General features: G+C 42.2%; 1 protein-coding gene across 1 annotated transcript in view; it reads right to left on the reverse strand.

The window, feature by feature from the left end:
• The window catches only part of LOC141270572 (uncharacterized), a 215,872-nt gene that overhangs the window by 8,655 nt on the left and 182,300 nt on the right, over positions 1–24,917 (reverse strand). Inside the window, exons 2-4 of the mRNA XM_073680648.1 lie at positions 1,362–1,511; positions 1,057–1,233; positions 850–973 (exon numbers count right to left, since the gene is read on the reverse strand). Of these exons, the coding sequence (XP_073536749.1) occupies positions 850–973; positions 1,057–1,233; positions 1,362–1,439 (379 nt within the window). The 5' untranslated portion in view covers positions 1,440–1,511. The remainder of the gene's footprint in view (positions 1–849; positions 974–1,056; positions 1,234–1,361; positions 1,512–24,917) is intronic.

Here is a 24,917-nt window from a genome sequence, read left to right on the forward strand (position 1 = left end):
ATATGGACAAAGGTGACTTTAACCATATGTGCAGAGTCTCACTTGTTCCCTTTAATATATGATAGAAATGCTTATCTGTTTTGGCATTATCTATTACCCGTTATCCATCAAGGATACTATATTTGTTAACTTGAAGTTTTATAGTGAGTCTTTTAGCTGTCATATGTTTTATGAATATTAGTCCTTCTTCGAGACTAGGAACACAAAACAAGTCTTCTACCAGTATGGCTAAATTCTGTCAATGTTTATTGGTGCACACTAAGACTTCAAGTGTAGTACCTACTGCTTTTTTTTCTTCTTCCATCAACAATATAAATAGTTTCATTTCTATATAAGTTAAGTTCTGTAAAAAAAATTCTACCACCTGTCATGTATCTTGTTGCTCTGAACTCGATGCATCAATATTGTACTATCCAATTATATGTCACTTCAGAGGGGTTTTCCAGTAAAAATATGTTACTATCTATTCACAGGATAGGTAATAACCTATTGATCTTAGGGGCCGACACCTGAGGCCCCTATCGATTGACAGAATGGGGTATTTTTATTTTATCGTTTTTAGAATGAATTGGCAATGCACATGATCATTCATTCTCTATGGGCATGCTGGAAAAAGCCAAGCGCATCACTTAGATGGGGAATGAATGGAGGGGCAACATTCACTCCATCGTAACGGGGAGAAAAGTTCCCTGTAATGCAAATCGATGCTGGTGCCAAAGGTCGGACCTCTACTCACAGTGGATTATAATATCTTGTTTTCACGGAGTATGTTGTGTGTATTTAGTCATATTCATTCAATCTTAACAAACTGACAAATATAGGCCATGTGTATTTAGTTCTGTCTATTACCTGGTGATGTGAGGAGCTGGGGAACCTCCATCATGAAGTCCTTGTATAGATTTTTGTGGCCTTCTAAATACTCCAACTCCTCCATGGAGAAAAAGACAGCGACATCCTGACATCTTATAGGAACCTGACACATACAATGATACAGTCATCACCTCGATCCCTTCATAGCGTTACTGTATAATGTCCCAGTATTCCCAGCAGTATCACCTCTTCTGTCAACAGCTCAATCATCTTGTAGGCGAGTTCTAGGATCTTCTGGTCATTGATGTCCTCATGTATCAGGGGTTGAAGTGAAGGCAGCGAGATTGGGCTCAGGGGTCTTTTCTGTCCCTCAGACATAGGGGCCTGACAGCGCTCACTAGAGGTCTTCACTACTATATAATCCTAATTATGGAGAGACACATTAATAAATCTCACTACAGACATTTCCAGAGTCCTCACCTCTCCTGTTCTGTCCATCTATTATTCCCATAGATAACAATTATGTAATTGACGTCATCAAAATCTCTCACCTCTCCAGTAATCCGGAAGAGCATCTCTAGGGTGAGGTGTAATATCTTCTCCACCTTTTTATTATTGTTTCTTTCCATCCTCGAGAGGTCGATCAGGAAAATTCTATTAAATAGAATATTTCCACTGAGAGGATCCAATAATATACAAACCTGAATGGGAAGAAGAGCCGATGTAACATCATAAAAAATCCTATGTAAAAAGTACAAAGGATGTTGCATTCCTCATCTAATATATATATATATATATATATAATCGTCTTATCCCGTCTGTCTGTCCTTCTGTCCAGGAAATCCCGCGTCGCTGATTGGCCGCGGCCGGACCAATCAGCGACGTGGGATTTCAGAAAAAAATGGCGGCCGTTAGCGGCTCATCTGCCGCACGGAGGTCAGCGGCGATGCAGCCGGGAGATGACCGGCGCTAGCCGGTCATCTCCCGGCTGCTCACAGCATAAGTACCCCAACCGGCGGCACCGCTGAACTCCATGCGGCTACTGTCGGGAGATCAGCGGCTAGGGCCGCTGATCTCCCGAAGGCAAGTGTGAAGGGAGGACCGGGGAGCGGCGCCACCGGTCGGGATACTTCTGCTGCGAGCAGCCGGTCATCTCCCGGCTGCTCGCAGTGGAAGTACCCGCACAGGCAGCGCCGCTCCCCGGTCCTCACTAATACGGTTCGCTGAATGGTCGCGGCCGCGACCAATCAGCGATATTGGCACCAAATTTAAAAACCCCTCTGCTGATTGGTAGCGCCGGTCATCTCCCGGCTGCTCGCAGCATAAGTATCCCGACCGGCGGTGCCGCTGACCTCCATGCGGCTACCGTCGGGAGATCAGCGGCTAGGGCTGCTGATCTCCCGAATGCAAGTGTGAAGGGAGGACCGGGGAGCGGCGCCGCTGGTCGGGATACTTCTACTGCGAGCAGCCGGTCATTTCCCGGTTGCTCGCAGCGGAAGTAACCGCACAGGCAGCGCCGCTCCCGGGTCCTCACTAATACGGTTCGCTGATTGCCAATCAGTGATTTTGGCGCCAAATTTAAACAAAGCTCTGCTGATTGTGCCCGGTCGGCCGCATACATATTCTAGAATACCCGATGCGTTAGAATCAGGCCCCCATCTAGTATGAAAATAGTCACGTACCCTACATACCAGCTTAAAACTTGTAATCAATGTTGTGGTAGCAGTGATTTAAATACAAACTGAATGGTGCCATGTAAACATTAGTGTTGGAGACAAGTGTTTTTTAAAATAGGACAGGTTTACAAAACTTGCTGATCGTCCACACCTCCCAACAGGTATCAATAAATGTGATATTATTTGCCCATCTTACCTCCTAATGCAAAAGTGAGAAGAGCAGGACTAACCCTTTAAAGAATTTACCATCCTTACCTTATGTCACACTGCAAACTGTATTTATTTTACCCATCCTAAATGTTTATACCTTGACATGGCACCTACTCAACTTTTGTATAACAAACAAGAGGCTATAGTATGGCCCTGAAACATGTGGGATCTAAGTATCTACTAATAAAACCTAATTTATAATTACGTAAGACAAAATGACAGTGTGACACTGAGTCACTTCTCATGGACAAGCCATGAGTCGGGATAGTCAAGGAGTCCAAGGTCAATAGCCAGGATGGTACTGTTAGAACTCTCCTGTTAGGTTTTTTCTATTTTGCTGGTCACATGACCTTTTTTGCCTATTTAATCCTGCTCCGCCCTTCTGGCCTTGCTGGACTTCATTGTAATTTCTACTCTTAAGCTAGCCAGGTGCTTTGTTACCTTACTCAGTCAGTTTAGCTAGGACTTTTGACCTCTATGTTCTATGTTGTTTGTTTGTCTTTTTTACTGCTACAATTTCTGCTAGGAGGTGTCCATCTTTCTCCCAGTCCCTAGTTTTGTAGGGATCCCTCCCTCACATCTATAGGTCTTCGTTCAGACTAGCTGAGGACTTTAGCGGGTCTGATCGCAGGATCAGGTTCCCCGTTACATCGTAGGGATCTAGCTTAGTTCTATTGTAGGGACAGATCTCCTGTCTTTCCTTAGTGCTTGTAGCAGATCATAACAGTAAGTCCAGCCCAAAAAAATTTCTTTAAGGAAAGACCTCCAGTTTCCATCATGGTGTCGGTTCAGGATTTGGCTCAACGCCTGCAGGGACTCTCTCTGGAGGTGGCCGAGCTCCAACAACACGTGAGTAGCTGTTTTGGAGCGCATTTTGTGGAGCCAAAAGGTACGATTGCCTGATTTATTTTTTGGTGAACAACAAGATTTTTTTTCCTTTAAAAATGCTTGTTTATTGTATTTTCATTTGAGACCCAGATCCTCTGGTGATGAATCACAGCGCATAGGGTTCATAATGTCACTTTTGCGCAAAGAACCTCAGGGATGGGCCTTTTCTCTCCAACCTAGAGATCCATGCTTTAGATCAGTGGATAGTTTTTTTTCTGCTTTGGGGTTGTTGTATGATGATCCTGATCGTGTCTCATCAACTGAGACGGAATTGAGGCATTTGAGGCAGGGATCAGGTAATGTGGAAAATTATTGTACTCACTTCCGTCGTTGGTCTGCTCAGGTGGGGTGGAACGATTCAGCGCTGAAAAGTTTGTTTCTTGCTGGGCTAGGTGAAAGGGTTAAGGATCTGCTGATTGCTTATCCTACACCTGGAAACTTGCAGGAGGCAATGCAATTAGCTATACGGGTGGACAGGAGACTGCGTGCAAGGGTTAATGAGAGTAAATCCTCTGCCATGTCAGCTCCGAGTCTTGAGAGGGTCTGTACTGACACTGGAGAGCCGATGGAGATTGGGGCGATGTCACCCCGCTCTCAGGAAAAAGACCGCAGGTTTTCTGAAGGTTTGTGCTTTTATTGCGGTAAATCTGACCATTTCATTAAGAACTGTGTGCTTCGTATGAACAAAGAAAAAAAAAAGGTCAGTTACGCCCGTATAGCCTGTTTAAACACTAAGGGTGTATTTCTTTCTGCTACTACCACAGCTCAGGAAGAATTAATTGAATTTCGGATATTTGTGGATTGTGGTTCTACTCTGAATGTGATTGATGGGGGATTCTTGGAAAAACTTAAATGAAAACCCAAACCTTTGTCATCCCCTATTGCTGTGGTTTCTGTCGATGGCTCTCCCTTGAAATGTGTTACTCATAAGGTTTATGAATTTCCCCTCACTATTAATGGTATTCACCAAGAAAATTTGGATTTGGTGGTATTAAATAATTTGCCTTCTCCAGTAGTTTTGGGGTTGCCCTGGTTAAAATTGCACAATCCTGTACTGGATTGGTCTACCAATGAAATTAAGTCCTGGAGCCCTAAGTGTTATGACAAGTGTTGTAAAGGGAGCATTGCTGCTGAGGATAAAGGGGAATTACCTGTACCTATTCAGGATTTTTGGAAAGTTTTTTTCTGAGGAGTCGCAAATTTTGCCTCCCCATAGAGACTATGATTGTACCATTGAATTTGTCCCTGGAGCGACTCTTCCTAAAAGTAGTTTATTTAATTTTACTATTCCTGAGAGAAAGGCTTTGGAGGAATACATACAGATGAGCTTGGCCGCCGGTCATATCAGGCCCTCTAAGTCACCTGTGGCTGTTGGATTTTTTTTTTTGTTAAAAAAAAAAGGACGGCGGTTTACGTCCTTGTTTGGACTTTCGCTAGATTAATAAAATTACTGTACGCAATCCCTACCCACTGCCATTGATTCCTGATTTGTTTAACCAGTTAGTGGGGGCCAAGTGGTTCTCTAAAATTGATCCCCGGGGGGCATACAATTTGTTGCGCATGAAGGAGGGTGATGAATGGAAGACTGCTTTTAACACTCCTGTGGGTCATTTTGAGAATCTGGTTATGCCTTTTGGTCTTACCAATGCACCAGCATTTTTTCAGAATCTTATTAATGACATCCTTAGACCTTTGATCGGCAAAAATGTGGTTGTGTATTTGGATGACATTTTGATTTATTCGCCTGACCTGGAGTCTCATTGTCGGAGCGTACGTGAGGTATTGCAGTTATTGATTGACAATTCGCTTTTTGCTAAGCTGGAGAAATGTGAGTTCGCTGTACAGAGAATTAGTTTTTTGGGCTACATTATCTCCAGCGAGGGCTTTGAGATGGACCCGGTGAAAGTTCAAGCTGTGCAGGAATGGCCTAGGCCTATTGGTTTGAAATCGATACAGAGGTTTTTGGGTTTCACCAATTATTACAGAAAATTCATTAAAAAAATTTCTATTATTGTTAAACCACTGACCGATCTCACCAGCAAAGGTTCTAATACGGTTCAGTGGACTACTGAGGCCATTGAAGCTTTTGTGTTTCTAAAGGAGAGGTTTAGCTCTGCCCCCATCCTTATGCAGCCTGATGTGACTAAGCCGTTTTTGGTTGAGGTTGATGCTTCTTCTGTGGGGGTAGGTGCGGTGTTGTCTCAGGAAAACAAGGATGGAGTACATCCCTGTGCCTTTTTTTTCAAAAAAAATTTCTGAGACTGAACTTAATTACAATATTGGTAATCGGGAATTGCTGGCTATTAAACTCGCATTTGAACACTGGCGTCATCTCTTGGAAGGTGCTGATTTTCCCATTCAGGTTTTCACTGATCATAAAAATCTGATCTATCTTGATGCAGCCAAGCGCTTGAATGCCCGTCAGGCTAGGTGGGCACTTTTTTTTCGCAGTTTAATTTTTCCGTTACTTACATCCCCGGTACCAAGAATGTTAAAGCTGATGCTTTGTCTCGCAGCTTTTCTCCCATGGTCGGTGCTGAGGAGGAGGAGAGCATTTTACAAGAAGGTGTTGTGATTGCTGCATTGGACTCCGTCTTGGAATATGAGATTCTTAAAGCACAGGAGAATGCCCCATCTAACACTCCCCATGGGAGGTTGTTTGTGCCTAGGACCTTTAGGAGAGATTTGTTTATTGAGTGTCATGAGTCTCGGTTGGCAGGTCATCCAGGAATTTCTGAGACCAAGAGACTTGTGGGTCGCAGTTTTTGGTGGCCTGGATGGCAGAAGGAAGTCATTAAGTGGGTGCGTCAATGTACTGTGTGTGCTAGATCTAAGTCTTCACATACTCCTGCTGCGGGGTTGCTTTGCCCTCTGGAGGTTCCTAGTGCACCTTGGACACATCTGGCTATGGACTTTATTACTGACCTTCCCCCCTCTGAGGGTTTCATGATCATCTGGGTGGTCGTGGACCGTTTTAGCAAGATGTGTCACTTGGTTCCCTTCATCAAACTGCCCTGCGCTAAGACACTCGCTAAGGCCTTAGTCAAGGAGATTGTCAGACTCCATGGTGTTCCTACTGACATTGTTTCTGATAGGGGACCTCAGTTCGTGGCTCATTTTTGGCGTGCCTTTTGTGACAGGTTGGGAGTTCATTTGTCATTTTCATCTGGATATCATCCTGAGTCTAATGGCCAGACAGAAAGGAAGAACCAGGATGTTGAGCAGTTCTTGCGTTGTTTTGTGGCAGACAATCAAGAGGGGTGGTCTGAGTTTCTGCCGCTTGCTGAATTTGCTCTTAACAACCATACATCCTCTTCTGCTGGGTGTTCGCCTTTTTTTGTTGTTCTGGGAGACATCCGTCTTTTGGGTCATTCTAAAAATTGGTATCGGCTGTGCCTGAGGAGGAGAGTTTTTCCGGTGATTTGGAAAGAGTTTGGACGGATGTGCGTGGTAATCTTCAGGAGGCTAACAAAAAATCTAAGAGGTACTTTGACAGGAAACGACAAGAGGTTTTGTTTACGGTTGGTGACATGGTTTGGTTGTCCTCTAAGAATCTGCGGTTGAGGATTCCTTCTAAAAAATTGGGTCCCAAGTTTGTAGGGCCCTTTAAAGGTGCTTCAGGTAGTTAACCAATCTGCTGTTAGGTTGGAGGTTCCCACCTCCTGGAAGATTAATCCGGTGTTTCATGTTTCTCTATTGAAAAAAGCTGATGTATCAGATAGAGACGCCACTGCCACTGTTCCTCCGGTGGTGGAGGACGGGGAATATGAAATTTCCCGCATCCTTAATTCTAGACGGTATAGAGGGAGTTTGCAGTATCTCGTCGCCTGGAAGGGTTTCGGTGCCGAGGATAACTCATGGGTGAGGGCAGATGATGTTTCTGCTTCCAGACTTCTCAGAGCGTTTCACAAGAGGTTTCCTGATAAGCCTGGGCCTAGGGGATCCGGAGGATCCTCATAGAAGAGGGGGTACTGTTAGAACTCTCCTGTTAGGTTTTTTCTATTTTGCTGGTCACATGACCTTTTTTGCCTATTTAATCCTGCTCCGCCCTTCTGGCCTTGCTGGACTTCATTGTAATTTCTACTCTTAAGCTAGCCAGGTGCTTTGTTACCTTACTCAGTCAGTTTAGCTAGGACTTTTGACCTCTATGTTCTATGTTGTTTGTTTGTCTTTTTTACTGCTACAATTTCTGCTAGGAGGTGTCCATCTTTCTCCCAGTCCCTAGTTTTGTAGGGATCCCTCCCTCACATCTATAGGTCTTCGTTCAGACTAGCTGAGGACTTTAGCGGGTCTGATCGCAGGATCAGGTTCCCCGTTACATCGTAGGGATCTAGCTTAGTTCTATTGTAGGGACAGATCTCCTGTCTTTCCTTAGTGCTTGTAGGTGATCATAACAGGTACGACATAAACAGAAGGAAGAGACAAAGGTGTAGTCAGGTAACGGTCCGAGATCAAAATACCAGGAGGATAGCGGATCAAAGCAAAGGGATTAAACAAATGGATGGTCAGAACGAGGGCCAAGATCAGCCAGCGATAGATCAACAAGAAAAGCACTAGGCACAGAGATCACAAACCACACTCAGATGAAGCTACAGCTGGCAGCCATCTGGTACTGGCAGCCCAGTTAAGTAGCTGAGTAATCAAGGGAATAAGTCGCACCTGAAGAGAGGTCAGCACCTCCCACTCTTATTATGCGGACAAGTTGTCAATCAAAACACAGGCAGCTCAGCATGCCCCTGCACTAGACTGGACGACTGAGCTGTCAATCACTGCGTCCTGAGACTTACAGAGGGGTGGAATCGTTGCAGTTCCCACCCTTCTAGGGGGGCCACTGGACCCTCAGGTTTCCCAGGAAACATCAGATGGAAGGCCTTGACAAACCGCTCGGCCTTCACATCTCGAGCTGGGAAGCAGGATCTTTCCTCAGGTCCGTATCCCCTCTAGTGGATGAGGTATTGGAGGGAATTTTGGACCCTACGAGAATCCACAACCCTCTGAACCTCATATTCCAAGCCCCCATTGACCGGAGGAGGCAGGGATGAGGGAGATACTGCCAAATGGACAAACTCCTTTAACAGAGACTTATAGAAAACATTAGGGATGCGAAGGGATGGAGGAAGCTTTAATCTGAACGCCACCGGATTGACCACCTCCAAAATCTCATATGGACCAATAAACTTTGGACCCAACTTTGCCGGTGGCACTTTAAGTTTAAAATTTCTAGATTACAACCAAACCTTGTACCCAATCTTAAAAACAGGACCCACTGAATGTCTTCTATTGGCCTTCTAATTTTGGCGAAACTGAGCGGTTCCAATATTTTTTTGAACCTCCCTCCAGACATCCCCAAGTCTCTGCACAGCACCCTCCACCCAAGGACATTCAGAACTATTCCTAGAAAACTCACCAAAATGGGGATGAAAGCCATAATTACAGAAAAACGGTGAGGTTCCAGTAAACCGATTTACCTGACTGTTAAAGACAAATTCAGCGAGAGGTAAAACGAAGTCCAATCCTCCTGCCGAGCTGCCACAAATCACATTAAAATTTGTTCTAAAGACTGATTTGTCCCCTCAGTCTGACAGTTGGTTTCTGGGTGGTAAGCACATGAAGATGACAAGTCAATGCCCAATTTACTACAAAAAGCTCTCCAGAATTTAGAAACAAATTGCGCTCCCCTATCAAACAATGCTAAGAGGGATCCCACGTAGCCTTACAATATGAGAAATAATTAACCTGGAGAGTGTCTCTGCATTAGGTAATCCTGACAAAAGAACAAAATGAGCTTGTTTGCTGAATCGATCAACTACCACCTGTGAAGAATATTCAAGATAATCCCATGTCAATCATTGTGCCCTGTTTGGCGGGGATTATAGAGATCTTCAGTGTACAGTGTAATTCGACACTCCTGCAAGGGAGGGGGCTGAGAGGCAGGGAGTGGCATACCTCCCAGCAGCTGTGAGCTACACAGGATGACCCCCTGTGGACCCCCAAGCCATGCGGTCCTTTGTGTCAGATATTATAATTCAACACCGAGTTATGGGAATACGATACATCCCAGTGATACACCAAATAGATTTTTTGAAACCCAAGAGAATGGGGAATGTCACCCTGGCTTTCAGCATAGTCCAGCGCGGAGGGAAAGGGAGATACACGGGGGGGTCCTAGTGCTTGGTATCTACGGGTAGCCGGGGCCCAATGACACCAGAACCGGCTCCCTGGGACCATCCATTAAGGAGGTATAGCCCATTTTAGTTTTCGGAAGGTTTTAGCTGAGAGATACCAGGGGGTGGAAATTTAGGTCCAACCAGGGGGCAGTGTTAAGGGAGGGCAATAACCCTTCACGGTTGACCAAGTGAGTGTCAAATTATTAAATTATGTTGATTGCAATCCACAGAAAACCAAACGGAAACAATGTTCTGTATTGGGAGGATTCAAAGAATCTATGATCCTGTTTATTTTGCTTAGCATTTTATATTGTTTTGAGTATATCAAATAGCCAATCAACTCTACAGCCATACTACAATACTATTGGCTAACTGATGTTAGTACAATTATTACGGAAAACACATATATGGTCATATTATCATTGTTAGTTTGAAGCACTATGGAAATTTTACAAGGTCAAACCTGGCCTAAACAAGTTAGATAACAGTGTCTGACAAAATGTTCTTTTGAGAAAAAGTTAGTGTGAGAGAAGTTCTATGGGAAGAGAAAGAAAGAATGTATGTTATGCAAGGAGTGATAATAACATGATTTTAAAGCGAGTAGACAAAATGGAGTTGCTCTAGCATGAGTATCAGTATGTCCTCTACAGCAGTAAGAGGAGTGACCCAGAGAGGTTAAGAGCCCCTGCAGCTAGAGCCCATTGTCTTTGTCCCTGTGAGGTTGCGAGGATACATCCTGAGGACGAAGTCCTGCAACAAAGAAAGAGGGCTCCACAAGCCTCCCATGTGGCAGCCCCTCCCCCACAAGCCAGACCTTTTATCTGACTGGTAATTGACTCTTAAGTTCTGCTTATATCTTTTGTACCACTACTAGTGTGTTTGCATCTCTGACCATTATGTATGTATAACCCTTATGTATAAAGTGCAATGTCTAGTGTGCCCTTACAGTGATTAAATATATTATTTAACCTTGGGCTGCTCTTTTATCTCGATCCTCGAATTCTCACGTCCATTGTTCGGCCCGACGAACACGCTACCGGGCTGGTTTCTAGCCCAATATAAATCCGTTAGATCTAACAAACTGGTGGCAGCTCTCCCAGGCTGACAAGGTTCTGCTTCACTGGAGCTAGTGAAGGAGCCTCTCAGCCGGTCAGGGGTGTGAGCAAGTGTGGTGCCACTTCAGTGACTGAGTAAGCCACTTCTTCTCACTCCCTGGTGCCTTCCTGTACCCGTGTGGACAGGGGGTGTCTGTGTAGAACTGTACCAATCTGACCTTACGCGTCCTCGAGGGGGTGAGGAACGTCACGTTGGTGCAAAGGGCAGATCAATATCACGTGTTCCGTCTGACGTAACTGTGACGTCAGGCGGGTGGCAGGGTGTGGATATGTCACAAGTGATGGCAGCGGTGGGATTCTGCAGGGTCTCTCTGCTGCCATTTCATCGCGTTGGTGGAAAAGGTAGGATTCTGCAGGGTCTCTCTGCTGCCATTTCTTCACACCACCCATATAGCAGTTTTCCCACCAGACAGAAGCAAATCCGTGATGAAATCCATGGACAGGCGAGTCCATAGTCTTTCTGGAGTTGGCAATGGAGCCAATTCCCCGACCGGTTTTGACAGACTTTAGCGCATACGCAGACAAGCAGATGTAAAATCTTTAATATCATTATGCACGGACATCCATCAAAATGTCTAGCAATGACTTTCCGTGTAGCAGTAACCACAGGATGACCATTCCCAATGGAAAACTCCTGTAACTGATGCAATAGTAGGTACACAGGCACAAATAGTTTGGACGCTGGAGTAACAGAAGAAGCCAACTACTGGACATTATGGATCTCCTCTTCCAACTCTGAGGTTACCATACAAACCATAATACCCTGAGGAAGAATGGAGAACGGAGGTTCTGGAGGAGAAACTGAATCGAGACTGCATAATAATGCATCCGCTTTCACATTCTTAAACCTCGACTTGAATGTAAAAGAAATTAAACCTAGAGAAAAACAAGGACCATCTGGACTTTCTGGGGTTAATCATTTAGTTGATTCAATGTAAGCTAGATTCTAAAAAGAGAAAAAAAAAATTGGCACCAAAAATCTCAAAAGCACTGGTATATAATTACCTGCCACACAGTATATTGCAAACCGGTACTCCAGGATCTCGGGTACAAACCTGGAGAAAACAGTTGCCAGACAACTCCATGTAAAAAAAAAAAAATTAAAAAAAAAGGTTGCACTCACCGTCCCTTTAAAAGTCCTTGTTATGATACTGGCTGGAAACCAGTGGCCGAAGGAGCACAAGCAGGAACAGCAAGCGGTAGTAGAAGTTCTTGGAGATAGCAAGGAGTTGTAGGAAACAATCCGCAGATAAATTAGAACAGGCTGGGTAAGAATGTTCAGGAGCTGGAGACTGAAACTAGGCTAAAAGCTAGACACAATACTAAAGCAACGAGTGAGAGATCCATGCGACTTTAAGTAGGCTCAAACAGGAAACAAGTTGGATTCCGTAGATTCAGAATCTGCCATCTTGGAAATGAGCAATTGTAGAACACAACAGCAGCCTCCAGTGTTTAAGAGTGAAACTGCAGCACAATTGCACAATTATTAAAGTGAACAATAGTGGCCACTAGTGGTCAAACTGTAGAAGGTAGCAGGAATCCTGACATCACTCCCCCTTTCAACAGCGACCTCAGGACGATGCTTGGTTTGGTTTGTGTGGGTATTTTTGGTGAAACTCTTTAAGCAGTCGAGGAGCCCTGAGATTTTCCACAGGTTCCCAGAAGTTATTTTCAGGGACATACCCTTGCCACTTTATTAACTACTGCAATTTGATTCTGAATATTCTGGAATCCAGGATCTTTTCAACTGTGTAATGTTCTTGCCCATCCACTTCAATAGGATCATGAGGTGGCAGACGACGCCTTGGAAAAGGATTTGGAACTATGGCTTTAGTAAGGAGATATGGAACACTGGATGTATCTTCATTGTTCTTGGAAGTTGAAGGCGAAAAGCTACTGAGCTAAGTTGTCCAATTATTTTAAATGGACCAATACATTTTTGACCCAGTTTTGGTGAGGGTATATGGCGTTTCAAATTCTTGGTGGAAAGCCGTACTTCATCACCCACTTGGAAGCTTGGAGAAGGTCTGCAAGATTTATCTGCTGCTTCCTTATATTTCTACTGGGTAATTCTTAAAGTGTCTTTTAGTATTTCCAGATTCTGTTGCAGGGATTGTATTCTGTCAGTGACAGCACGGATAGGCGTTTCTCTGGGAAAATTAGGAAGGATACTAGGATGGTACTCAGAATTTGCGAAGAATGGTGTTTGGTCGAAGCATTTTGAGAATTGTTGTATGAAAATTATGCCATAGGAAGCAAATCAACCCAGTCATCCTGCAGATGACAAATGTAGCATCTGAGATATTTTTCTAAGGTTTGGTTTGTGCATTCAGTCTTACCATTAGATTGGGGAAGGAATGCAGAAGATAAACTGACATCAATGTCTAATGATGCACAAAAATTCTTCCAGAATCTAGATATAAATTGTGTTCCACGATCAGAGACGACTTCATCTGGAACTCCATGAAGACGAAACACATTTTGAATTATAAGATCAGCAGTCTCTTTAGCAGATGGTAAACCAGTGCAGGACACAAAATTTGCTGCTTTGGTAAGTCAGTCCACCACTACAAGGATTCAACTCCTTCCCTTTGAAACTGGTAGTTCCACAATAAAGTCTATAGATCCCCAAGCATGAGATGGAATTTTTAGAGGCTGCAATAATCCCATTGGTGATGTGCGGAGAGTTTTATACATGGCACAGGTGCTACAGGAAAATACATATTGTGTGACATCTTTTGGGCACTGGGGCCACCAAAAGAAACAAGACTGAAATTCTTGTGTTTTTTGAATTCCTTTGTGTCCTGCTAACTTGGAGTCATGGATTAGTTTTAATACTTTAAGTCTCACAGGTTCTGGAACATAGATGCAATGATTAGGAGTCCATACTTTATTTTGAAAGGTAAGAGATACAGGTGCTTCTCACCAAATTAGAACATCATCAAAAAGTTAATTTATTTCAGTTCTACAATACAAAAAGTGAAACTCTTATATAGAGTTATTACAGAGTGATCTATTTAAAGTGTTTATTTCTGTTAATGTTGATGATTATGTTTTTTTGTTAATTATTCTAATTTACTGAGATAATGACTTTTGTATTTTCATTGGCTGTAAGCCATAATCATCAACATTAACAGAAATAAACACTTGAAATAGATCACTCTGTTTGCAATGACTTTATATAATATATGAGTTTCACTTTTTGTATTGAAGAACTGAAATAAATTAACTTTTTGATGATATTCTAATTTAGTGAGAAGCACCTGTATATCATCTGGTGGATGCAGAAGAATTGGGTCTGTCTCGTAATGCATCCCGTATATCTTCCAGCAAGTCTTTGTTATGGATCACCCCCAGGAAGTTGGACTCAGTCAGAATAGTTGGTGGTGCTGCTGTAGAATTATCTTTGGAGAAGATCCTAGATAAAGCAATAGCCTTACCGTTACGGGAGCCATGTCTGTAAGATAAAGTTGAATCGGTTAGGAAAGAGGCTCCATCGAGCCTGGTGGGGGGACAAACATTTGGCAGACCTGATAAATTCAACGATTTATAAATTCAACGATGGTCAGTTAGAACAACAATTTGTTAAGCTGCTCCGTCTAGATGATGTCTCCATTCCTTGAAAGCAGCAAAGATAGGCAAGAGCTCTTTGTTCCCCACATAATAATTCTTCTCTGACATAGTCAAACTTCTGGAGAAATAAGCACAAGGATGTAGCAAATATTTTGTTCCTGCTCTTTGTGATAGAATGGCCCCTACTGCAACGTCTGAAGCATCCACTTCTACAACAAAGACATATTCAGGATTGGGATGAATTAGTACAGAAGCTGTGGTGAACTTCGTCTTCAAGCAAGAAAAAGCATCTTGTGGACTCAAAACAAACAATATGCCTTTCTTTGTTAATTCAGTGATTGGTGCAATTATACCAGAAAAATTCTTAATGAAACGTCTGTTAAAATTGGCAAAGCCCACAAATCATTGGATTTCTTTCACGTTTTTTGCCGTTGGCCACTCAGTGATAGCTTGAAACTTGCTAGAGTCCATTTGCAATCCTTGAGTAAAGATTATATAGCCCAAGAACTGGATCTCTGTTTGATTAAACTCACATTTTTCCAGCTTAATATAAACATGGTGCACTCTTAGACGCTCTAGCACAGTTTTCACATGATTCCGATGCTCTTCTGCAGAATTAGGAAAGATTAGTATATCATCCAAATAAAATGACTACAAATTGATCAAGCAAGTCTCTGAAAATGTCATTAACGAAATGCTGAAACGTTGCAGGAGCATTGCACAGTCAATCGACATGACTAAGTACTCATAGTGTCCATAATGTGATCTGAATGCCGTTTTCCATCCATATCCTAGTCTAACACAAACCAAGTTGTATGCCCCTCGAAGATCCAGTTTTGTGAACAACTTTGCATGACAAACTCTGTTCAGCAACTCAGGGATCAAAGGCAGAGAGTAACTATTCTTTACAGTAATTTTATTCAATTCTCTGTAATCAACGCAAGGTCTGAAGGAAGATAAGACTTTGCCAGCAATGAATAACCTTGTAAGCCCTCAGAATCCTCCTGGATGGAGAAAGAAGAATGTTGTGAAGAAAAAACGGAGAGTGGTGGTCATGGGGGATTCCCTGTTAAGAGGAACAGAGGCCGCTATCTGCAGACCAGACATAACCTCAAGAGAAATGTGCTGTCTTCCAGGAGCAAAAATTAAAGATGTGTCTGACAGGATATCAAGACTCTTCAGACCTACAGATCACTACCCATTCCTGCTAATACATGTGGGGACAAATGACACCGCAAGAAAGGACCTGGAAACCATCTGCAGTGACTTTGAAGACTTAGGCAAGAAAGTGAAAGAATTGGGAGCGCAGGTGGTCTTCTCATCCATCCTCCCAGTGGATGGCCATGGAACAATGAGGTGGAATAAGATTCTACAGGTGAACAACTGGCTACGTCGATGGTGCCGTCAACAAGGATTTGGATTTCTGGATCACGGAATGAATTACCTATACGATGGACTACTTGCTAGAGATGGGGTGCACCTTACGAAGACTGAAAAACATGTATTTGGAAGTCGCCTTGCTACACTCATCAGGAGAGCTTTAAACTAGAACAATGTGGGAAGGGAAGCAAAAGGCCAGAAAAAGCCATACAGCTGACAAATACTATTGAGATCTCTGCTACTGGAAGTGGAAAAGAAGAACAAAGACAAAAAAATCTAAATAATAAAAATATGGGAGGAAGAGAAACCAATCACAAACTAAAATGTTTTTATACAAATGCACAAAGCATGGGCAACAAACAAGGAGAATTGGAACTACTAATGCAGGAAAAGGAATATGTCGTCATTGGAATCACTGAAACTTGGTGGGACGATACACATGATTGGAATAAAAGGCTAAAAGGATACAACTTATTTGCAAGAAACAGACTTGATAAACGAGGAGGAGGTGTTGCATTGTATGTTAGAAAAGCGTATATCTGCACAGAGATTGAAGCTTCAGAGACTGGGAGTTCTGTGGAAACTGTTTGGGTAAGAATACAAGGAGAGAACAACGGAAAGGACACCATTGTAGGCATTTACTACAGGCCACCTGGGCAAGCTGAAGATATGGATGAACTCTTTATGTATCAAATGACCAAGTTCTCCAAAAAATATGACGTAGTGGTCATGGGAGATTTCAACTATCCAGACATTTGTTGGGAATCTCTCTCAAGTAAAACTAACAGGTCAAGCAAATTCTTATCCTCTCTTGCTGACAACTTTATCTTCCAAAAGGTAGGGGAGAAAACAAGGGGATCTGCTACTTTGGATCTAATTCTTATAAACAGGGAGGAAATGGTTGAGGAGGTAAAGGTGGCTGGGACCCTAGGAGGCAGCGATCATGCTATTATAGAATTTTGGATAACTAGAGGAGGAAGACATGTGAAGACTCAAACTTCAAGGTTAGATTTTAGAAAGGCAGATTTTAAGAGACTCAGAAAGAGAATAGGAGGGATCCAATGGCTGGATGTCCTTAAGGACAAAAATGTCCAGGAAGGATGGGAAATTTTTAAAAATGAGATTCTCAAAGCACAATCGTTAACAATCCCGAAAAGTAGGAAGAATGGGAAGCATTTAAGGAAACCAGGATGGATGAACACAGAACTTAAACACATGCTAAAAAGAAAGAAAGAAATGTTTATTAAATGGAAAGAGGGAGGCATATCTAAAGAAGATTATAATGCAGTCTGCAGATCCTGCAGGGCACGTATCAGGTTAGCTAAAGCTGACAATGAATTAAGGCTTGCAAGAGATGTCAAAAGCAATAAAAAAGGATTTTGGGGGTATGTCAAAAGTAAAAGAAAAGTCAAAGATGCTATAGGATTTTTACAGGATGAAAATGGAGAAATGGTAAGAGAGGATGTTGAGAAGGCCGAACTTTTTAATTCCTATTTTGCATCTGTTTTCTCTCAGAAAGAAAATGTAACATCAACTGATCTTCACTGTCCTTTTAAAGGAATAGAGGAATCCAAGTTATCAGTAAACAGAAAGATTGTGAGGGAATATTTAGCTAACATAAATGAGTTCAAGTCTCCAGGTCCAGATGAATTACACCCCAGAGTACTGAAGGAGATTGTAGAAGAAATTTTAGAACCACTCTCCATAATCTTTGAAAATTCTTGGAGAACAGGAGAAGTCCCAGAAGACTGGAGAAGAGCAAATGTTGTTCCTATCTTCAAAAAGGGGAAGAAGGTGGACCCAGGGAACTATAGGCCGGTGAGTCTGACTTCTATACCAGGAAAGATCTTTGAACAAATTATTAAACAACATGTATGTAAGTACATGGATAAGAATGAAGTGATTAACCAGAGTCAGCATGGGTTTGTAACTAACAAGTCATGTCAGACTAACTTAATTTCCTTCTATGACAGAATCACTGACTGGGTGGATCAGGGAAATGCTGTAGATATAGTATATCTTGACTTCAGCAAAGCATTTGACAAAGTATCTCACATCATCCTTATTGAAAAAATGACCAAGTATGCAATGGACCAGGCAACTGTTAGGTGGATTCATAACTGGCTTAGTGATCGGACTCAAAGGGTGGTTGTAAATGGCTTCACATCCAGCTGGATGAATGTCTCAAGTGGGGTACCACAGGGCTCCGTCCTGGGACCTGTATTGTTCAACATCTTTATCAATGATTTAGATGAAGGAATTGAGGGTAAACTGATTAAATTTGCTGATGACACAAAGCTAGGAGGGATAGCTAATACTAGAGAAGAGAGAGAGAGGATTCAAAAAGACCTAAATAAACTGGAGCAGTGGGCAGCAACCAACAGAATGGTTTTTAACAGGGAAAAATGCAAAGTACTACATCTGGGCAATAAAAATGAAAAAAGCATATACAGAATGGGAGGAATAGAGCTAAGCAACAGTACATGTGAAAAAGACTTAGGTATACTAATAGATCATAGACTGAACATGAGTCAACAGTGTGATGCAGCAGCAAAAAAGGCAAATACAATTCTGGGATGTATTAACAGAAGCATACAGTCTAGATCACGTGAAGTCATTATCGGTCTTTACTCCTCTTTGGTCAGACCTCATCTGGAATACTGTGTACAGTTTTGGGCACCACATTTTAAAAAAGACAAACTGGAGCAAGTTCAGAGAAGAGCGACCAGAATGGTGACTGGTCTGCAAACCATGTCCTATGAGGAACGGTTGCAGGATTTGGGAATGTTTAGCTTGCAAAAAAGAAGACTGAGAGGAGACTTAATAGCTGTCTACAAATATGTCAAGGGCTGTCACATTGTAGAAGGATCATCTTTATTCTCATTTGCACAAGGAAAGACTAGAAGCAATGGGATGAAACTAAATGGGAGGAGACACAGATTAGATATTAGAAAAAACTTTTTGACAGTTAGGGTGATTAATGAGTGGAACAGGCTGCCACGAGAGGTGGTGAGTTCCCCTTCAATGGACGTCTTCAAACAGAGGCTGGACAGACATCTGTCTGAGATGATCTAGTGAATCCTGCTTTGAGCAGGGGGTTGGACCAGATGGCCCAGGAGGTCCCTTCCAACTCTACCATTCTATGATTCTATGATTCTATGATCTTTCTTTTTGACACAAAAATATAGGTGCACCTGCTAGTGATGAAGATGGACGAATAAACCCTTTAGCTACATTTTCATCTATGTATTCCTTGAGTGTTTTTAATTTCTGTTCTGCCAGTGGGTAAATTCTTCCAAAGGGTATTGCTGCTCCAGGTAATAGATCAATTGGACCATCATACGACCGATGAGGAGGGAGTTTGTTGGCATTTTTCTTGACACCTACATCAACAAATTCCTTATATATAGATGGTAGATTAGAAGATTGTTCAGGATCCTTTACAACTACTTCATTTAGCGAAGACTGTGGAGAGTGAACAACAGAAGGAAAATACACTTCTTTGGTTCCCCAATTGACTATGGGATTTTGAGTCTGTAGCCATGGTAACCCCAAAATTATTGGAAAATGTGGAGAGGAGATTAGTAGGAAGGAAAAAACCTCATGGTGATTAGGTTCCATAACTATCTCTAAGGGTTCAGTCTCTTGATTCGCTGGTTCCTAATTTAGTGGAGATCCGTCAACATTTTCCATGATAATACATGAAAGTCTGTTTTGAATTTTTACCCCATGTTCCTTTGAGAAACAGATGTCCATAAAATTTCCATTTGCTCCTGAATCAACCATGGCAGATGTGGAAATCTATTGAGAATCAACTTGAAACTTGATAGAAATAAATCAATGAGAGTCATTGTTTTCTATTTTAATATTGAGTGCAATAGAAGAAATTGAATGGATGACAACACTCACTGGGGGCGCTGGTTAAGACTAGACTGATTCTTCATCGGAAATGTTGGGATCCGCTGCCACTGCCACTGTTTTATGTAGTCGAGAAGGATAATTGATGAGAAAGTGGTCAGTCTTGCCACAATAAAAACACTGATTTTCCCAAAGTCTCCGTTCTTTTCTCTCAGCACTTTCACGTTTTAACAGGCTGTCGACTGCATGGATTCAACTTCAGATATGTGAGGACATTTTATCTCAAAGTCTCTGGGACTACTGGTTTAAACAGGTAGATATCGATTACTTTTGCGGGACCAGTTTGAATTCCACTTTTCAAATGTTCTCTCTGATAATCGGTTGTCTATACGAATACAATGGTGAATGAAGTCATCAAAATATGTGGGAGCATCGGCCCGGGCTAGTTCATCTTTTGAGTGTGCTGGAGAGTCTGTTCTTAAAAAAAGATAATTTTGCAGAAAAATTCCATTAGGTATTAATCACCCACCGCCTGAATTCTGTGGCACACTCTGCAACAGAGTGTTTACCCTGACAAAGCGCCATCAGTGTAGTTGAAGCTGTTGCACAACGATTAGGGTTATTAAACACCTGGCTCATGGCTGCTTGGAAGGCCTCAAGATCATTAAGTCGATCATCATGAGTTTCAATGAGGGGGCTGGCCCAAGCCAATGATTTATGTGTCAGTAGCATAATGATACACAATACTTTTGATCTGTCAGTATGGAAGCGAGCAGGGTATGCACCAAAGTACAGTCTGCACTGGTTGATGAATCCACAAAATTTGTCAAGGTCTCCACCAAACCTGAAAGGTGGGAGTGTAAGGGTGGGTGGAGGGGCCGGAGTAATATGTTGATTTTGTAACTGAAGGATCTGTTCAGACTGCAGTGCAATCTTAGTGCTTAGATCTTACACAATATTCCTTAGATCCTGTGTAGCTTGTCCAAAAATGTGAACGTTATAAGTTGTCTGATTTTCAAATGTCGTGTATTTTGTTTTTTGTGTTTGCATATCTGCATAGAAGTTGGTAAGTAAACAGTTAATCTTAGTTACACGCATCTCTAACTTTCCTCCCTCTGCGACGTCCATGATGATTGCTTGTTACGATACTGGCGTAGTACTGCTGAAAACCAGTGGCTGAAGTAGCACAAGCAGGAACAGCAAGTGGTAGTAGAAGTTCTTTGAGATAGCAAGGAGTTGTAGGAAACAATCCGCAGATAAATTAGAACAGGCTGGGTAAGAATGTTCAGGAGCTGGAGACTGAAACTAGGCTAAAAGCTAGACACAATACTAAAGCAATGAATGAGAGATACATGCGGCTTTAAGTAGGCCCATATAAGAAACAAGATGGATTCCATAGATTCAGAATCCGCCAACTTGGAAATGAGCGATTGTAGGACACAACAGCAGCCTCCAGTGGTTAGGAGTGAAACTGCAGCACAATTATTAAAGTGAACAATAGCGGCCACTAGTGGTCAAACTGTAGAATGCAGCAGAAATCCTGACATCACTCCCCCTTTCAACAGCGACCTCTGGACGATGCTTGGCTTGGTTTATGTGGGTATTTATGGTGAAACTCTTTAAGCAGTTGATGAGCACTGAGATTTTCTACAGGTTCCCAGAAGTTATTTTCAGGGCCATACCCTTGCCACTTTATTAACTACTGCAATTTGATTCTGAATATTCTCGAATCCAGGATCCTTTCAACTATGTAATGTTCTTGCCCATCCATTTCAATAGGATCAGGAGGAGGCAGACGACGCCCTGGAAAAGGATTTGGAACTATGGCTTTAGTAAGGAGACATGGAACACTGGATGTATCTTCATTGTTCTGGGAAGTTGAAGGCGAAAAGCTACTGTGCTAACTTGTCCAATTATTTTAAATGGACCAATACATTTTTGACCCAGTTTTGGTGAGGGTATGTGGAGTTTCAAATTCTTGGTGGAAAGCTGTACTTCATCACCCAATTGGAAGCTTGGAGAAGGTCTGCAAGATTTATCTGCTACCTCTTTATATTTCTCCTGGGTAATTCTTAAAGTGTCTTTTAGTATTTACAGATTCTGTTGAAGGCAACAGAAATCCTGACAGTCCTTTATTGCATTGCAGCTAAAAACATGCAGCAGAGGAACGAAGTGGATCAGTCGGACGACGGCAGTTTCGCTCCTCCTGCGTTTCAACAGGGCGTAAGGTAAGGAGGAAATGATGGGGATCCTATTTGAAACCATCATCTACCCACCTTAACCCCCGGAGCATTTTTTGCTTTTGCATTTTCGTTTTTGCTCCCCTTGTTCCCAGAGCCATAGCGTTTTTATTTTTTGGTCAATATGGCCATGTGAGGGCTTATTTTTTGCGGGACGAGTTGTACTTTTCAACGCCATTACTAGTTTTACCATATCCTGTACGGGAAAAAATTCCAAGTGCGGTAAAATTGCAAAAAAAGTGCAATACCACAGTTGTTTTTTATTTATTTTTTTACCACGTTCACTGAATGCTAAAACTGACCTGCCCTTCTTATTCTACAGGTCATTACGAGTTCATAGACACCAAATATGTATAGGTTCTTTTATATTTAAGTGGTGAAAAAAAATTCCAAAATTTGGTAAAAAAAAAATAAAAAAAAATAGCGCCATTTTCAAAGACCCGTAGCGTCTCTATTTTTCGTGATCTGGGGCTGGTTGATGGCTTATTTTTTGCGCGCCGGATGTTTTGATCGCCCGTTATTGCATTTTATGGCGACCAAAAAACGTAATTCTGGCGTTTAGAATTTTTTTCTTGTTACGCCGTTTACCGATCGGATTAATTCTTTTTTTATATTGATAGATCGGGCGATTCTGAACGCGGCGATACCAAATATGTGTATGTGTTGTTTTTTTTTTATATATATATTTTATTTTGAATGGGGCGAAAGGGGGGTGATTTAAACTTTTATATTTTTTTATTTTTTTTTATATTTTTAAAAACTTTTTTTTTTTACTTTTTGCATGCTTCTATAGTCTCCATAGGAGACTAGAAGCAGCAACTATCCGATCGCCTCTGCTACATACAGGGGACGAGCAGGTCCCCTGCATGCAGCAGAAATGGTCCTGTGCTATGAGCGCCGACCACTAGGTGGCGCTCATAGCGACAAGATCATGACAACCACAGGCGTCTGCTGCAGACCCTGGGTTGTCATGCACGCCCATCGGCGACCCGCGATCACGTGACGGGGTCGCAGGTGGGCGGGGCTTATGACGCGCTACCCGGAAGCGCGCGTTAAATGCTGCTGTCGGAGATTGACAGCAGCATTTAACATGTTAACAGCCGCGGGTGGATCGCGATTCCACCCGCGGCTGTTGCGGGCACATGTCAGCTGTAAGAATCAGCTGACATGTGCTCCGTTCAGTGAGGGCTCAGCGCAGCAGCCCTCACTGAACGGGGGGGATCGCAAATACATCTATACTGACAATAACCACTCCCCTCCTCTCACCTGTCAGGAAAGCAAACATAGAAATAGTGCAAAAAAACAAACCTAAATAAAATATTAAAAGACCAATATTCCTCACACACTATAAGAACACGGTCATATCAAACTTTTCATTAAAGCCAATCGGACTTTGTGCTCATGTGCACATTATCCACCTGGCTTCCCTTTTTAACAACAGCTTATGGAGATCTCCTCCCCGGGCCCCTAACTGAATCCTCTCCAAACCTGTAAAACGCATGACTCTGGAGTTACCTGTGTGTTTTTCATGTATGTGTTATATAAGTCTTTGTGAGCCTACATCTGTTGAGATGGATCTAAAGTGCTCACGGAACCTAAAAAAAATAATGAACGGATGGTTTTTCCAATGTAAAAGAAGTTACATGGACAAAAAAAAAAATCACATATACCACATAACTGGTTCTGCAGGAGATCAGATCCTGCACCCGATGTGTGATATCTCCCATTTGCAACACAAATAGGAGCTATCACACACATTTTTTTCTTACATGGACTTAAGCTAGATTCTTGTAATCAGTGACCACAGTAATTTGATAAACCGCCCTGTCCAAAAAATGCCTCCATTTCTCAAAAGCCAATTTAAGATCAAGTAACTCACGATTCCCAACATCATAATTTCTTTCCACAGATGAGAATTTGTTGAAAAAAAGCACAGGTAGGTTAGACAGAGTTTTGGGCCTCTGTGATAAAACGACCTCTACCCCAACCTACAAAGCGTCCACCTCCATAATGAATGGTTCTTGGAGATTGGGTTGGATTAGAACAAGAGCAGACATGAAATATTCTTAATTTTTTTAAAAGCCTTAATAGCATCCAGTGACCAAACCTTGTGATTCGCTCCCTTATATGTCAGTAAGGTCAGTAAGAGATTTAGAAATCTGCAAAAAATCCTTGATAAATTTCCTATAATAGTTGACGAATCCAAGAAAACATTGCAATGCTTTAAGGTCACGAGGTTGAACCCAATTATAGCCTGCACCTTCCCAGGGTCCATCTTAAACCCTTCTGCTGACAAGACAAAACCCAAGAATTAAATATCCTAAACAGAAAAAACACATTTCTCTAATTCTGCAAACAAAGAATTGTCCCTCAACCTTGTAATTCTACATGGACATGTTCCTGGTAAGAGTCCAAATCTGGAGAGAAAATTAGATTATCACCCACTTAAATCACACCAAATCTTCCAATGCAATCAGCGAAAATATCATTCATAACATTTTGAAAAACAGCAGGTGCATTGGATAACCCAAATGGCATGACAAGATTTTCAAACAGACCCTTAGATGTTAAAGGAGTTGTCCAGTACTTTTGACAAATGCCCTGTGATGATACAGCATAAAGTCTTAATTATGCCAGACACACTTTCTGATGGCAAGAGCAGCACACCTTTTATTTTTATGTTGACTCTTTAATCTCTGTTCTTCTTTAGTTGATTAACACAGACTATTATTTGTATAAACCTGAATGCTATCTGCTCTTTGATTCTGAAACAATGATGTGTATTTACAAGAACCCCTGTGATACAAACTATGTAAAAAGATTAGCTAGAACAATGAATGTTTGCTACACATGTTAAATACCATTATAGGGTATTTGTCAGTCAATCTTGGGGGATGAGCTGTGGATACTCGAGCCCTGCACCTTTACCTCTTACATGTGCCTGATGACCTCACACAGATGTAAATATAAACAGGGATGTCTGTAGTGCTGGGGTCAGAT

The sequence above is a fragment of the Phyllobates terribilis genome, unplaced genomic scaffold, assembly GCF_046119375.1.
Source record: "Phyllobates terribilis strain yellow unplaced genomic scaffold, ASM4611937v1 Scaffold_5__5_contigs__length_657084704, whole genome shotgun sequence".
In the NCBI taxonomy this organism is placed as follows: Eukaryota; Metazoa; Chordata; class Amphibia; order Anura; family Dendrobatidae; genus Phyllobates; species Phyllobates terribilis.